Below are 18,027 nucleotides of genomic sequence, written 5' to 3'. Positions count from 1 at the left end.
ACAGATGATAAATTTAGACCTCTTAAACATTATTCAAAAGTTTGATTCTTAAGGAATGTATGGAGAGCATCACTTAAGAGAGGATAAACCTTAATTTGCTCAAATTCTTCAAGAAATCAATCTCATGGATGTTGGTTGTGAGAATCCCTTGGGAACACAATATTTATATTTATATATTTAGAGCTATTTGATTTCCTTTTTAAATCAAAAATTTTTTAAAAAAAAAGTCATTTTTTTGTCTTCTTTTTTTGCCAGTAATTTTTTCATATTTGACTCATTTAGGCTAAGTCCTTGAGGTCTTGTCCGTATAAAAATTCAGTCCTTGATCCAAATCTGAAAAGGGGGGCGGAATGGGGGCTAAATAGAAGGGAAAAGATCTTCAACTATCAATGACAGAACATAATGCCTATCATTGTGAAGATATATCACTGATAAACTTCAAAATACTAAGGAAAAAGTAGCTAGCTTTTAGTTATCATACATCACTTTCTTTTCAACTAATTAATTTCTCGTGTGATGCACAAATTATATACAACAATTTTTTTTTCTGAATAGGTGGATCTATCATTCATAACGAATTTTTACAAGAATTTTTCTTTTAAAGAATAACTTGTAATAGATATATTTTTTATTATAAAAATTTTCTTTACAAAAAATTGATTCATAAAAAGGCTGTGATTTTACCTTAATTTCACTCCATCATAAAAATTTTAATTTTCCTCGTTAATGTTATTCATCATTCTCACTTTGCTTCCTCTGTACTTCTCTTGTCTTTGTAGCTTGGGGGAACTAGAGAAGAAATTTGAGCAAGAGCTTGCAGAAGCAAAATCTGCAGTCAAGGAAAAGCAAATTATTTATGAAACCTGAGTCGAGACAGCCTCAACGCTTGAGGAATCAATTAAGGAACATGACAATAATAGTGAAGGTAGGCTAAAAAGACTTGGAGAAGAAGATAAAGTCATTCAAATCCCAAATGCAGTCATCTTGAAAAGATCTCAAGGTTTGTTTAAAGTTCCAGAGATTTATAGGTTTGTTTAAAGTTCCAGAGATTTATGATTATTGCTCCTTTGAGTTAACCATCTTTATTCAATTACATGCCCAAGTGGAAGGATGGGGTTTATGCAGACCAATATGTTAAGCAATGTCTGATTGTCCTGTTTTACGAAATTGCTGGAAGCAGCTTTGATAGTTTTTAATTTTATGCAACCTCCGATTAATATATAAAGTGGAAGACATATCTCCATTAATTTGAATTTCAGATGAATGGGAAAAGTAATGTTAATCTGTACATGTCAATATACCAAAGAAGACATAATATGTTAACCAATGGAAATTTCTTGTCCGGCTTTAAAAGCACTTTGGCCTGAATATGAGATTAGAAATTCCATGGCTTTGAATGTTTTACTATAACAGCATGGAGTACTTCTGATTTTTTCCCCTTACAAAGTGCTTGTGCTTGCATAATTCCTCTTCGTTTCTTCCTTTTTTTTTCCCCTATCTTTTTGGTTTGATTTCGTGAGACTTTTGATTCTGCTGTTATTATTTCCTTCACAAACACTTTTGAAACAATGATTATGCAGCTGATGCTTGTCTGCACAATCCTCGCCTGGACATCTCTTGGAAGATTGGGGTAAGCATCACTTGGAAGTTATGGGATGTCAGAAAACAATGTCTCTTTGCTGATGAAATTTTCACTGTTGATGCCGTTCTTTCAGAAATTCGAGCCATGGTTAACCATACTTCAAAATCATTTTCTACTCTTAGAATTTTGATGTAAAGTCTGTTTGTTTTCTTCTCTTTGGTTTTGATGCATAGCCTGTACAGTTTCCAGTTAAGTTAATGATAATTCCCATTTCACTCAAAAAGGATAGAATTGTACAACAACTCTTAGAGAATGCTACTTAATACAAGTGAAGTTAGTATTTGGTCACCCTAATTGTTGAACAAACATATAATCAATCCGATTCATGAATTACTTCTAGCTCTGAATTTATATGTCTGCTAGGAATAACAACACTAGTATTAATAAAAGGGGAATTCAAAGGATTTTGAGGTGCTGTTAAGTTGTCATCTCCTCCTTCCAACATTTGTAACACTGTTTTGATGGATGGACGATCTGCTGGGTTCCACTGAATGCACCAAAGTCCCACAATTGCTAATTTTTTCGCAATTCTAATATCTTCTTTGCTTCCTATTTGAATGTGAACATCTCCTCCTTTCACTAAATTATGAATCCATTCTGGGTATAGAACTTGAGGACCTTCTTTTTCAGTGTTTGTATTCTTCCTTCCACTAACCATCTCTATCAGCAACATTCCGTAACTATATATATCAGCTTTATGTGTTACATTTCCAAAATTTCTAGAGAAAACTTCAGGCGCGATGTAACCTAAAGTTCCTCTTGCTGTGGTCATCGACACTGCACTTCTATCTTTAGAGTATAGTTTAGCCAAACCAAAATCAGATATTTTCGGAAGGAAGTTTTCTTCCAAAAGAACATTATGAGGATTGATATCTTTAGAGTATAGTTTAGCCAAACAAAAATCAGATATTTTCGGAAGGAAGTTTTCTTCAAAAGAACATTATGAGGATTGATATCAAAGTGAATAATCCTAGGATCACAACCCTCGTGAAGATACTCAATCCCTTTAGCTATACCAATAGCGATTTGCTGCAAGTTTTCCCATCCAAGGAAGACAGTATTGTCTTCATCATTTGGAGCAGAAACATATCTTTGTAAGGAACCATTTGGAAAGAAATCATAAACAAGAGCTTGATGAAATCCATCAGCACAAAAGCCAAGTAAACGAACAACCGTTGACATGGTGGATTTTACCTATAGCTCCAACTTCATTTATGAACTCTTTCCCATGATCCACCTCTGAGTTATTGAGCATCTTCACAGCAACCAAAATTTCTTCTGAAAGCTTCCCTTTAAACACTGATCCATGAGCACCTTCACCTAACGTATCCTTAAAACCACTCGTCATTCGATGAAGATCAGCATAAGAGAACCTAGTAGGTTTAAGTGATCGATAATCTTCTAGAAACTTTTCAAGTCTCACTCTATCCTCTCCTTTCAATTTGAAATGTCTATGTAATAGAAAGAGTCCAACGAGCACCAGGAGGATCATGACAGAACCTGATGTTGTTACTGCACAAAATTGAAAATTCCATAATTAAAAAAAAAAAGTAGTTCAATGTGTAAAAAAAGGAGAAGATAGATCTGAACGATTGAGCTTCACCTGCAACAGCTATACGAGTTGATATTTGTTTCTTGTGATCATAGTCGAGACATTCAATATCGTCTTTGGTTCCATTGTTCTTCAGTTTACACATCTGTCCCTTAATTTCACATCTAGTACAATTGGGTTTCGACCAACTGAGATTCAAAGCATTTTTCTGTATGTTATACAGTTGATTTGACGAAATCTCAATCATTTTGGTACAGAACAGTATATTCGAGCCAAGGAATTGGTCAGTGGATGCAGCAACATGGATTGGGCAAGAGAACATGTCTTGATTGTCAGAACAATTGAGAGGAAAGCAATGTTTAGAAATGAATCTGATGACTCAAATTTGAAAGTTGATGGTTTGGAGTAGTTGTGGAGTCTATAAAACAAGTTCTGAAGGCAACTTTGAGGATCATACAGTTCAATTTTCCGAGATCGGTAATAGATATTTCTGACGGAGAGGCTTACCGGACCTGAAGGTGTAGGCAGGTCAAGAAGGAGCTGGTCGTGATCTGAACAAGTGATATCAAAGCCAGGATAGCCACAATCAACCGGATGCCTATCTTTGATCCGGAAGGGAAATCGAACCACAGGACCATGACGTCCACACTTTAATTCTTCACACTGGTTCTGACACGATCCATTTTGGGTAAGCAGAATGAATACCAAGATCATCAATCTCCAAGTTTCTGCAGAATCCTATCATTGTAACTGTGTGTGTCTTTCAAGCACCTCAACTTCACACTGGAGATCATTTAGCTATATTTTTCAGTGAACCGAAATATTTGAACTGCTTGTGTTTTGGTTTTGACTAAAATATTTTCTTTTTTTTTTTGGGAATAAATATGCAGATCAAGTATTATTAGAATGGGTAAAGAAAGGAAAAGAATAAATTAAAATGGAGGTAAAAAAGAAATACAAATTAGACGTGGAATCGCTTGAATTCTTTGTGACAGCTACGAACTCAATAAAAATAATCAAGTGCAAAGCTTTTTATGCAATAAGGTATCGTTGGTCAACCTTGGTGGGCTGCATTTCGTTGTTTTTAAAATATTAAAAAAAGTACAATCATTACTTTCTTATCCTTTCGTTTTGCTGCGCTCTTTACTTTTTCTAATGTGTAACCCAAATCTGCCCCATGAGAGTTGCTTCTCCCCACCCCACTCCTCCACACCTCCTGTCGAGGATTGAACTGTACAGTTTAAATTTATTATTTTTTAAAATAAAAAGATTATGTCAATTTTAAAAAATTATAATAAATTTGTTCATATCTGTACAATTCAAATTTAATATAAATAAATAGTTCATATTTAATACTCCCTCCATTAAAAAATGTAAGATATTTTTTGAGGAGTTAAATGTTAAAAAATATAAAATATTTTCAATCTTTCGAGGTATAATCATTGCCTTTTTATAAAGTGCTCTATTGATAATGATTTTATATTTATTGTAAAAAGTTTAATGGGGTAAATATGAAAAAATAGAGTTAGTTAGAAAGTAGGTAATATTTTATTGAGGGGTGAAATTTAATTAAAAATGCCTTACATTTTTGAATGGAGAGAACATCAATATTTCATAATTTATTTTTTAAATATATTAATTTTAGTAAATTTGTTTACCTATTTGTACAATCCAAATTTAATATAAATGGTCCATATTTAATATCAAATATTTTATAGATTGACTTTTCAGATATATTTGAATAGTATAGGTTCAATATTAAATTTTTTATAATTTTTATGAATTAAATATGGACTATTTATATTAAATTTAGATTATCCAACTGAAAGACAGATTTATTAAAATTGATATATTTTTTATTTTAGAATTTATAAAATAAAAAATAAAAATATTAAATTTGAAACAAATTTAATTAGGGTGGGAGGAGAGAAACCGAGTCCCTGCAAGGGGGAATATGTTTTAAATTTTACTCATAATCTAATCCTTTTAACTAAGAAACAGAAACATACTAATTTGGAGAGTTTGCTATTGTCTCTTTTGCCCCTCTTAGTGTGCATTTGATTTTTAATTTACCAAACGTTCATTTGATGATATTTGAGAAAAGTTAATTTAATAAAAGTCAATTATTGTAATAAAATTTATGTTTGAATATATTTTTTAAAAGTCAGTTTAATACACTAAAAGTTATTTGATTTGTGATAGTAAAATGTGCTTTTGAATATACAATTATTAAAAAAGACATTGATTTATGATGATTTATAATTTTTATTATACAAATGTAATATATTTAAAATATTTATAAAATGTGATAAAAATTTTAAATAATATAAATTTTGATCTATAATGCTAAAATTTGATCGCTAGTTATTTGTATTTTTTAATTTGTAATTTTAGAAAATATGATAAAAATTTTTAATTTTATTATACATTAATGCTAAAAAGTAACATGATTAATTATTTAATTTATAATGCTAAAATTGATACCTAATTATAATTATTGAAATAATAAATATATTTTTAATGAATTAATTATTTTTTAAATAAAAAAAGAGATTAAACTTGGGGTAATATGATTAAATAATATCCTATTTTTTAAATTTACTTTTTAAAATTTTCAAATAGTTACGTTTTAAAAATTTACTTTTAGTTACTGTTTAAATGTACTTTTAAAATATATTTTCCTGTAAAATATTTTACCTAAATAATTTTTAACTTTCTAAAATAAAATTTTACTTTTTAAATGTGAAATGAAAGAAAACTAAACAGGCCCTTAATGTCTAAAATCTCATCCATTCTTCTAAGAAAATTAGATAAAAGTTCTCTAACCATTAACTGAAATAAAAGTTGTAATTTTAGGTGTCAGGAGCAGCAGACACCCAAATCCAAAGCAAACATCCACCAATATACCTACACTTAAAGCCCGTTTATATAATTGTCAAAAACACATTTAAATCTAATAAATAATTGAATTCTTTTAAATATATTTTTGTTAAATGTAAATTAAAAATCAAACACACAGTTAATTGCTATCCATAGCTATAAATAGTGCACATCTTGCTCTATTTGTGAAATTTTTGATCATTCTCCGACTTTTGTTAACTGCATGAGATGGAAGATGATAAAAAGTGACTTTTACTTTGTTTTGTAGGCTTGCATTCTCTCTGTTTATGTTTTCATGATAGGTCTTCAGTTTTTCATCCAAAAAAAAAAAACTAAAACTTAACCTCCTATTTTTAATAGATATATATATATATATATATATATTAAAAAATTTGTATACTTAACAATGTTTGTTTCCAATAAATTAAGATATGAGTATCATTTATAATAATTTGTTCTATAATGAAATTTTGTCATTAATATTATCAACACATTAAAATTTACTTTTTTAATTTTGATTTAATTAGATAAAAATATATTGAATATATTCTCTCCAAACAGCAATATAAATTATTTTTTAAAAACTTGTTTAGTCTAAAATATAAAGCATTTGGTAGGTATTATATATTTTTTAATTATATGCTTATTTATTGAATAATTAATAGAGATGTTTTGAATAAATTAAATTTTATATTTATTACATTCAAAAACATAATTAAAAAATATGAAACATTTTAAAAAATTAAAATAAAGCAACTTCTTTTTGAAAAACGTAAATCAATTAATAATAACTACATTATAGTCTGGAGAAGTCTTGCCCTTTTTTATATGGCTTTCTAATTAAATTAAATTCAAGCATTAACTTTAATTAAAGATAATTCTTCCAAATATATTTTATATATTTATACAAACTCAAATTCAAAACTTCCGTGTATATGTGTGCGTTTGGATAGGGAAAAAAATTGATTATTCCCTCCCAAAATCAATTTTTTTAGTAAATTAGCCAAACGATTAGAAAAAGATGAAAATCAATTCTGAACTCATATGCATGTTTTCCTGTAAGCTACTTCGATTAGCTTTCTGATAAAAGTTTTTCAAAAATATTGGAAAAAATTACAAAAATAAGTCCAAAAAAATTTCAAAGAAAGCACATAATTTAATAAAATAAAATTAAACTATCTTCTCTTTCTTTTTTTCTTAATAAAATTTAAAATTTGTATATTTAAAAATTAATATTTGATATTTAAAAATTAAATTATATAGTAATTTATATAGCTAAAAATTAATTTTAAAAAAACAGTATCTAAATAGATTGTATCATAACATAATCAATTATGATTAAAATTTATTATTTAATTAATTATTTTTATAATTTATTATATTCAACTCAAAATTTAAACAGAACCCTATGTTGTTGTACTAGAATCAACGCCCAGATCATTTTTCAAGAGATATGGTAGTGCCCCTAATCCAATAGAGCTCAGCTTACGATTCGCTATATTTAAAAAATACAAAATATAGTTGGACCCGGAAACTCGTAGGTCCAGCTGGAGGCGGCTTTCCTCAAGCCTCTCACTCTGGACCATTTAGATTAAATATTTTTAAAATAAAAAATATAAAAAATTTTAACAAATATATTTATTAATTAATAGTTGATATTTAATATAAATGGTTTAAATAAAATATAAAAAATTTAAATTAATTTTTTAGATGTATTTTAGATAGTGCACATACACCTTGAATAAAGTAGTAAGCTTATTAAAAAAATTTAATATTAAATTTAAATTATTTATATTAAATTTAAACTGTCAATAAATGTAATTATTAAATTTTTTTTTACAATTTGTATATATTTTATTTTAAAAATATAAATTTAAAATAAAAGATAAAAGTATTTAATTTGGATGGTCCATAGTTTTCCTTTGCCTCAGTGGAAGAAAACCGACTGCGGTCCAACTTGACCCTTATATTCGAAGTTATGACACTCCGGCGCATTGATGGGGAGAATTTCAGTTGAGTTGAGAATTAATTTTCGGTGACTGCAAAACAATTTAAAATTTCAGTTTAATTATGAGGAGAAAGTTAACAGAATTTAGTTGGTGAAAAAAAAATATTTAACTTATTATATAAAATTATTAATTATTAATTTTTTTAATACACTTGTTAATTTATTAATATTACTTATAAATTATAAATTATATTCATTTGTCAAACAATCAATAATATTAATTATTAATTTACTAACTTTATTTGTTAATTTATTAACATCAATTATAAATTATAAAACATGTTAGTAATTTATAATTAATGTTAATAAATTATAAAATTTATCAATAATTCATAACTAATGTTAGTAAATTAAAAAGTAAACTTAACCATTTAACAATGATGTTATTGCACATGATTGAAAAATTAATATTAAATCTTATATAATTAGTGATATGTTAACTCATATAATTTATAATTTATATTTATAAATTAACAAGTACAATAAAAAAATTAATAATTAATAATTCTGTATAATAAGATATTTTAATCTTTCCATTATCAAAATTTTTTTAACTTTTTTTAAACTGGAATAAAATTTTGTTGGTCAAAAAACTGAATTAAAATTTTAAATTTCTTTTAAATCCTGTTGAAATTTATTCTCTCCTGTTATCCTTGTCTGACATTCTCCCGCATTGATATGTAATCATGCCAGTCATTAAATCATCAACTCACCCAAGTGCAACGTAATTTTTTTTTTTTTTAAACTTTTTGGCCTGAAAGTGATGCTCCATTCATCAAAAGCACTTTCAGAGGGCAAAGTCAAAACAGAGCAAAAACCGAAACTGAACAGCGAAGACAGATGTATGTGCTCCAAAGGTGGATTTCAAAATGGAATCAAGTTGGGTTTCGAGACGAAGAAACTGGACCGAAGTGTTAGCTTCGATCATCGTTATTATCACTCTTATTGAGTTCTTCCCCCAAATCGACGCAGCTTGTTCTTCATCGTGCGGTAAAATCACCAACATATCGCATCCATTTCGCCTGCAAGGTGATCCCAAACGTTGCGGAGACAAGAATTATGAGTTACAGTGTATCTACGGCGGCGGCGGTTCCGGCGACAACGATGTCCTCGTATTGCCCATTCTCTCCGGCGAATTCTATGTGCAGTCGATCAACTACACATTCTCCAGCATCCGACTGGTTGATACAAACTTCCATGATGATCGCTCCAATAATTGCTCCTCCCTCCCTCGCTACGTCCTTCACGCCGGGAATCTCAGTAGCTCCGGCATCATCTGGAGTCTCGGATACCCTAATTTTGAAGTGATATACATAAAGTGTGAAAGAGAAATAAGGGACAATCCGTATTACGTCAGCACCGATCCATGCTTGTCGGGTTCGCATATTTACGCAGTTCCGGGGAACATATCGTTCGCGGAGTTGGAGATCGGCTGCCGCGCTGTCGCCGTCACGCCGTCGAAGATTCCTTATGATGAGTTCCTTAAGCTGCCGTACGTTGACATCCACCGGAATTTGCAGGCCGTTGGATTCGAGATTCTGTGGGGTTATAAAGTAAGTTACGTATTTTTAATTTTTAATTCTATGAAATTCTTAATTATTTGGGAAAATATCACTTCAGGTTTATTTTAATTTTAGTCCTTATAATTTATTTTTATGATTTTACATCCTTTCGTTCTAATTTATATTGATGTTCGTCCTGTATTTTGAAAAATACTCAGGACTTTAAAATGACCTAAACGGTATTAATTTTGCTAAGGTAGAGTTAACACAATTAAATTCATTAGATTTTTTTTAATCAACACCATTAAATTCATTAGATGACTAGGCAAAAACATGTTGACCTGAAAAATATTATAAAATTTCATTCCAAAAAAATTATAAAATTTTTTATTAAAAATTGTCTTATTAAAAAAAGAAAAAAAAATCTCACTTCCTTAAAATGATGGCAAATGAGATTGAGAGAAGCATATGGAAGTACAAGAACATTGTACCTTCACAAAATTATTGCTGTTTGAGCCATGTAAATTATGGTCCTTCTGAATATTCTTAAAAATAAAAGGATTAACATTATAAATAGATTAAACAAAATTGATTGAAAATCATGAAAATAAACAATAAGGATCAAAAAATAAATTCTGATTAAAGTAAAAGAAATAAACTAGAGTGATATTTTTCCTGATTATTTTAATAACTTTGTTATCTAATTACATTGCCTTTCTTTGGCTTTCTTTTTTTAGCATCAGTGCCCTCCTCTCACCTAAAGTTCGAAGGTAAGTATTACCTTAAGTTAAATTCTTTTTTTAAATTACTAAATTGTGGGTTTGAAATTATGTCGATCGTCTTTCATTCTTATTTGATGTATTCTAACAAAATCTGGAAATTCTCTCTTGCAGCAATTTTGTTGGGCATATTCACTGGTAAGGCCTTGACTTATTCCAAACATTTTTCTTTGGTTTTTTTTTTTTTGGGTTTGTCCAAACTTTTAGCCTTGCACTCTTGGCCTAATAAACATGAGTTCAAGGGTTTAAAATTCATTTATTTTGTTCAAAAATATTTTTAAATTGCCTAGGAAAGTGACTTATTATTGAAAAAATTATAAGAAGTTGAAGTTATATGTCTTTAGTTACAATAATTGAAAAATAATTTTATTTAAAAATGTTTCTCAAAGTAAGCAGAAGTTATTAGAAATACAAAGTAATAATAAATATAATCATTAATTACCATTAAGGACTCTGAAATTATGAAATTTTGACAACGGATCATGGTTCCTAACTTGAATTTAAATTTTTTGATTGAATTTTTTCTATGCTTTTCCATATTTTCAATATTTATCTTCCATATTTTTAATACTTGTTATTATCATTTTTAGTACTTAGTTTTTTCAATTTTTTAGTAGTTGTCTTAGATGTTTTCACTATATTAATCTTTCATGATTTCAATATTGATGAAAAATTTTGAAGATATACTAAAAACATGGAGTATAAGTATTCAAAACTTGCATCTAAGATAATTACTAAAAAATTAAAAACTGAGTATAGAAAATGTTAAAGATGAGTACTGAAAATGTGAAAGATGAATACTGAAAAAATTCAGTCAGAAAATTTTTTAATTCAAGGATCATGATCCTTTTTTAGAATTTCAAAATTTGGAGATCCTTAACTTTAAATAATAGTTTTTTAGAGCCCTTAAATATTCTCCTTATTTGATTACAATTACGTTAATTTTTTTTTTGCCAGAAAAAGGTTATTTACTTGCATATAATTTTGTTGCAATAATTTTACAGCGATCTTTTTAGCAGTAACGTGTCGTTCACCATCAGCAGAATTTACCACAAATAATCCATACGAGTTATATGAGTCACAGGTAAATCTATTCTCAGACACAGTTGTATATGTATGGTATGGACTAGTATCCTTGGTGGCATTTAGAGTTCTACTTGGAGTAATATTTTTAACTGCGCTGTTAATTTTCAAATGGAGAAAGAGACACTCATCCTTGTATGAAGAAATTGAACATTTTCTTCAACATAGTGACCTCATGCCCATAAGGTACTCTTACAAGGAAATTAAGAATATGACCAAAGGATTTAAAGACAAGGTGGGTCAAGGAGGCTTTGGCACTGTATATAAAGGCAAGCTACGTAGTGGTCCTCTAGTAGCTATTAAGATGTTGGGTAATCTAATAAAGCTAATGGCCAAGAATTTATTAGTGAAGTGGCGACGATTGGAAGGATACATCATGTTAACGTGGTTCGTCTTATTGGATTTTGTGTAGAGGGTTCGAAGCGTGCTCTTGTTTATGAATTCATGCTAAATGGTTCTCTTGATAAATTTATTTTCCTTGAAGAAGGAAGTACCCCTCTGAGTTATGAAAAAATGTATCAGATATCTCTTGGGGCGGCTCGAGGGATTGCCTATCTTCATCATGGATGTGATATGCAAATTTTACATTTTGACATTAAGCCACATAACATTCTTCTTGATGACAACTATGTCCCAAAGGTTTCGGATTTTGGACTTGCAAAATTATATCCTAGAGATGATAGCAGCATTGCTTTGACCGCCGCAAAAGGGACCTTAGGATATATGGCTCCTGAGTTGTTCTATAAAAACATTGGAAGCGTGTCCTACAAGGCTGATATTTATAGTTTTGGAATGCTTCTGATGGAAATGGCCAGTAGGAGGAGGAACTCAAAGTCACGCACTACTGAGCATTCAAGTGAAAATTTCTTTCCATTATGGTTATATGATCATTTCACTCAAGAGAAAGACATAGGAATAATGGAAGACATGACAAAAGAGGATAAGGACTTGGCAACAAAGATGCTCATTGTTGCATGGTGGTGTACACAATTCAAACCTATTGATCGTCCTTCAATGAATAAGGTAGTAGAGATGCTAGAGGCAGATGTTGAAAGCCTTGAAATACCTCCAAAGCCAATGTTGGGTGCTCATGAAACGATTGCAGCGAGTCATGGATCCAGTTCTGACCGATCATCATCATATAGCGATTGCATAAGTTCTAGTTATGCAAGCATTGATTCTCAAGAAAATAATGAAAATGATGGAGGAAAATAGCTTGGAATTGATGAAATGAGGCTCAAAGCTATGATTTGCTTGAATAATTATGGCTTGTATCCTTTGTACATTTTATAGTCTTGCTTTTATATGTTAACTTGTTTTGTATTTTGCTGCACTAATTGTTTGATGTGTTGTATGGTCGTTTGAGGGTTTTGGAGATTTCATTTGCTGGGACGGATTAAAAGGGGGCAAGTTACAAAAAGTATTTTAAAATTACTTTGATTTTATTTGTTAGAATACTAAAACTAATTTTAGCTCCCATGATAATATAGTTTGGTATATTGGCCCCTCATGGTTTTGGTTCTAGATTCGCCCTTGTTCATTTGTTTTTTTTTTTTTGGATGATGACATAAATCTCAAGAGATTAAATTAATGAAAATTAAATTTTAATTACAAAAAAGACTTATAAGTATCGATTCAAAAAGTCATAAAAAGAAATTTTAGTTGCTAATTAAAGTTAAATTTTTTGGCTGAATAATTAAAGTTAATTGGAATGTCATATTTACAATTGAGATTCTTAATCTGTAATTTTTAAAAAATGATATTTATAACTTATTTTTAAAAAATTATTAAAACCCTAACTGTAATTAATTTAATTTTTTTTAACTTAACAGTGACCCTCCCCTTTCCCCCATTTCCCTGATTATGTTTTCTTTAATAATGATTGTGCTGTTTTTGTTTGGCTTGTTTGAAATATTTTTTTTTATTGCTCTAAAAACAAGTGTTTTATAAAATATGTTTTAAGAACAAATAAAAATATATGTTTTTTACATTCTTCCTTATTATCCATAACAATAATCTCAAAACACATAAAAAATGTTTTTATTTTTCTGTTATTATAATAATATTTATTTTTTTATTTTTCAAAATACTTTATAAAAATACCTTACTGAACGATTTTTTTTGTTATTGTAGAGAATAGAAAATTATATTTAAAATATGTTGTCAAATGAGCCCTTGCCTTCGGCTTGCTGTGATTTTAAATTCATTGTTTCATTATTTGGTCTTCATTGGGCCGTGACTTATTCTGTGTAGTTTTTCCAAGAATCCAAATAAAAACACTAACCCAAAGCCTCAAAGAGTTACTACGATTACTAAACCCAACCCTTGTGAAATTTTCTGTGAGAAGGAAACTCCAATAAGCATCTCCATGAATCAAGCCAAGGCCAAAATACAATCACACTTGGCACCAGAAAATAAATAAATAAGATATTGATGCCAGTTTGGCTTCTGTTTTTAGTTTTTGTTTTCAAAGATTGTTTTGCAATATTTTTTAATTTTTTTTAAAATAAAATAAAATAAAATAAATATGTTTGGTTATGTTAATTTAAAGATAAAATTAAAATTAAAAAATCAATCAATAGTGATAGTCACTAGCAATTAATGATGGTGGTTTATGATAATCATTAGTCAAGGAAAATGTAATTTTTAATAGTCAAATATAATATATTTTAAAAAATAAAATGAAAATAATTTGAAAATAATAAGATTCAAAATATTTATTTAAACAAAATTTTTTATTTTTTTTAAAAAAACAAACTTTTTTTTTTAAACAGAAACTTAACAGGGCTTGAATATCTATAACTATAAACAACACTAGGGCACCACGCTCATCTATGATAAATGGAATCACTAAATGGAAGTAGGTTAAAAAGAAGTGCTTCCAAAATAATTTATTATTATTATTATTATTATTATTATAATAGCGCGGCCACTCCCATCTTCAAAACCTCCTCTTCATAATGAACAATTTGGTTGTTGGAAATGAATCAAATGGAATGAGTTTATAATAAATAAGATTGATTAAAATAAGGTCAAGATTCATAAAAAAATAATTAAGAAAGAAAGAGAGATAAAAAAATGATATAATAATATAAAGTTGGGAATGATGATTGATGACCTTAAGCCGGCTTGTCAACACTCACTAGCAAGTTGGATTGGAAAAATCCCCATTTATGTTTCAATTTGCACCCACTAGCCTGCAACATGTGAGTTTGCCCAATATTCCTAGCTTCAATGGTGTTAAGAGCAATTAGATATGATTATGATTCTATTTGCAATATGATAATAACATAATTAAAGTTGGTTTCAAAATGAAAGTTTTCTCAAGAGGTTAAAAATCACATTATATATAGACCTCCCTTTTTATTTTTAAGATTAATTTTCTATCCTCCAAGGTTAATCCATGCTTAACCTACCAAATTTAACTTTCTTCAATACATGAGGAAAATTTGAACTTACGAGTTACACCCTACCTCGTTTTATCATAGTTAGCTTCGCTCTATTGCCAAAAAAAAAAAAGAACACAATTTTAATATAATTTTTCAGACATTTCTAGTTGAAATTTTGGCAAAAAAAATAGTAATAGCTGAAGCAAAAACAGTAACATGAAAAATAAAATTTAAATTTGGCTCCAGCTTTTTTCCGTAATAAAGATTAAGAAAGATGTGTTTATATCTTTTTTTTTTAATATACTAAAGAGGGCTTTTCCCAGTAACTTGATTATTATTGGCCAAAAATGACTGCCATTTTCATCATTTAATTTTCCTCACGGGGGACAAGTTTTGAATGCCTTTCAAGAATAATACTCCATCCAAACCTCTTGGAAGAAATAGTTGAGAAAAAAAAATTCAAACCTAAACATAAAAAAGGCTAAAATATATATTTAGTATTTTAATTTTATATAATATTTTATTTTGATCTTTAATTTTAAAAAATATCTTTTCAATTTTTTGATTTAGGGTGTGAATAGGTCAAGCTCTTATTAAAAACCTACACCCTGGTCTACTACAAGTTAAATCTAGCCTATTTACTAAATAGGCTTAGGCATTTAATTAGATATATTTAATTAAATAGCCCAAGCTTATTTTTTAAGACTTAGCATACGAACCGAATAGGTCAGCCTATTTACACACACATATTACATAATATATCATGCACACATCAGTTTTATCATTTGATTTTTAATCAATATATTCTTTTGTATTTGTAGTTATGCTTTCAATCATATTGGACTCATATTGATTTTAATGTTATTACCTATTGTATTGTATTGTAGTTAGTAAATCCTTTTAATTATTATATATTTTAATTAATAATTCAGGTTATATATTTATACTAATAGTCTTAAAGTACATCCGGGACATTTAAAACAAAAATGTGATTCTATTTAGAATGCTTACTTTTAAGTAAGCTTTTAGATAAACTTTCACATCAAGTTTTAAGTAGGCTTAAATTTAAGTTATGAGAAAAGTCTTATACAAGTTTCAAGCTATGCTTAGTCTCTAATTTACTACACAAGTGTAGGCTTATTTGACTAAAACTTAATTCAATCTTATCTATTTTCACCCCTACTTTAAACTCAATACCATTCGTTTTATCACAAAATTTATATATTAAATTTTTTAAATATTGATAAAATATTCTCAAATTATGACATTAAGTTTAATTTTTTAAATTAATAATGCTTAAAAAAATCATTTAAAACAAACAATATTAGAATTAAAAATAAAAAATATATTTATTAATCTTAACTGAAGGAAGTATAATGTAGTTATTTTTTTATTTAAAAATTAAGATTGAAGCCAGTTATTAAAAAAAAAGGGAGAAGTGGGGAAGACAAGAAAATTAGAAGGAAAAGAGAGTCGTTAAAGGTGGAAATTTCTTGGAGCATGTGATGATATATATATATATATATATATATATATGAAGAAGAGGAGTTGTTATGCGCAAGTCTCCAATTAAAAACTTTAATTTGTCATTTTTTTTTTTTACCCTTTTGACTTTGAGGGAACTTTTAATATAAATATGATTGGAAAAGCAGGCCAAACATTGATAACAAATTAAAAAAGTGAGCAAAGAACATAAGACCAACCTTCGTAGATGAATCTTTATTATTTATGTTGAAAACTTCAAAGAATAATGTCCTCACCCAACATATAATATTAGGATAAGCAATGCATTATGATCCTATGATTCTTTTTTTCTTTTTTTTCTTTTGGATAAAATGATCCTATGATTCTTGATTATGTGGACAATTATCACAAAGTTGGGGAAAGAAAGGGACAACTAATAAGGAAAAAAGGGGAAGGGATGTCATGAATGAGAGAAATTTTTGTATGGATTAACGTATTATTTTATCCATGTTCTATTAGTTCAATTAAATAAAATATTAGTTACTCTGTTAAAATATATAAGACATTTTTAATCGAATCTCACCTCTAATAAAATAGTAACTTATTCTCTTTGTTTCTATGTATAAGAGGTTTTTTATAATTTTTTTTTGTCTCTAAATATAATAGGTTATTAGTATATTTTTTAATGCATGGGCCATTATACCTTTATTAAATTAAAAAAAGAAAAAGATAATTACTCTTATTAATTTATTTTGAAAAAAGATATTTATTTTTTATTTACAATAATTAAGGACAAATTAAATTTTTGCCGTGCTTTTAATTAGATAACTAATTTTTATTAATTTATGTGATTCAGTTAAAAACATCTTATATATAGGGACGTAGGGAATTTCTTCAAATTAACCTTATCTTTCTATATTTACTCCTATTTAATGAGATATTTTATCCTAAAATAAATATAAAGTAATTTATTTATTAGGGACACTTTTAAAAAATACAATGATTATGCTTTGAAAGACTAAAAATATTTTTTATTTTTTAACATCTAACTTGTCAAAAAATATCCTACATTTTTAAATGAGAGGAGTATATATTTATTTTTAATTATTTTTATAGAATAAAATGTCTCTTTCATTTCTCATATTTTCTCTTTCTATCAACATCATAAATGAGATAAGAGAAGAAAGGCAAGAATAATTGAAAGTGACATAAGCAAGAAATAACATGTAAGATTAAACGAATATGGCATGTCATTTTTTTACTAAATAATACTCCATCTGTTAAAAATTTAAAATATTATTATCATTTTAAGGTGTAATTAATATATTTTAAAAAATTTCTTAATAAATAAATTTTTTATATTTATTTTAAAGTGAAATACCCTATTAAATGAAAGGTAAATATGAAAAGATGATATTAATTTAAAAATAATTAAATAATTTATTAATTATTGAGTAGTAAGATTTAATTAAAAATGCCTTATATTTTTTAATAAAAAATATACAAATAATATGATACACTTGGGTTATACAAGAAATTTCTCACCAATGACACAATGCCCTAAATGTGAAAGCTTTGACAAATGCGATGAAGCATATCCATTTCCTTTTTTCGGTTTACTTTTTTTTTTTGAAAGAAGCAATATATATATATATATATATATTAAAAACACAAAAAAAAAAATACAAGCTTTTTCCGCACGTTAAGGCCTTGCAAATTTAATAAAGC

General features: G+C 27.9%; 2 protein-coding genes and 1 pseudogene across 2 annotated transcripts; 2 read left to right on the top strand and 1 right to left on the bottom strand.

Moving 5' to 3' along the window:
* Positions 1–710: 710 nt before the first annotated feature.
* LOC129316600 (putative RING-H2 finger protein ATL21A) lies at positions 711–3,908 on the bottom strand. Its single transcript, XM_054961014.1, has 4 exons — positions 3,652–3,908; positions 3,246–3,565; positions 2,837–3,154; positions 711–829 (listed from the first exon to the last, which is right to left on the bottom strand). Exons 1-4 carry the CDS (start codon positions 3,906–3,908, stop codon positions 711–713), a joined length of 1,014 nt encoding a protein of 337 aa, XP_054816989.1.
* A 4,959-nt stretch (positions 3,909–8,867) lies between these two features.
* LOC129315246 (uncharacterized) lies at positions 8,868–9,883 on the top strand. Its single transcript, XM_054958830.1, has one exon. The coding sequence runs from the start codon at positions 8,952–8,954 to the stop codon at positions 9,711–9,713; it is 762 nt and encodes a 253-aa protein (XP_054814805.1). The 5' UTR covers positions 8,868–8,951; the 3' UTR covers positions 9,714–9,883.
* Positions 9,884–10,327: 444 nt separating this feature from the next.
* LOC129315247 (rust resistance kinase Lr10-like) lies at positions 10,328–12,779 on the top strand (annotated as a pseudogene).
* Positions 12,780–18,027: the final 5,248 nt, after the last annotated feature.

This window comes from Prosopis cineraria, unplaced genomic scaffold (assembly GCF_029017545.1).
Source record: "Prosopis cineraria cultivar Desert tree isolate PC_DT_omini unplaced genomic scaffold, ASM2901754v1 PC7, whole genome shotgun sequence".
Classification (NCBI taxonomy): Eukaryota; Viridiplantae; Streptophyta; class Magnoliopsida; order Fabales; family Fabaceae; genus Prosopis; species Prosopis cineraria.
This window is presented reverse-complemented; position numbering and strand designations above follow the sequence as displayed.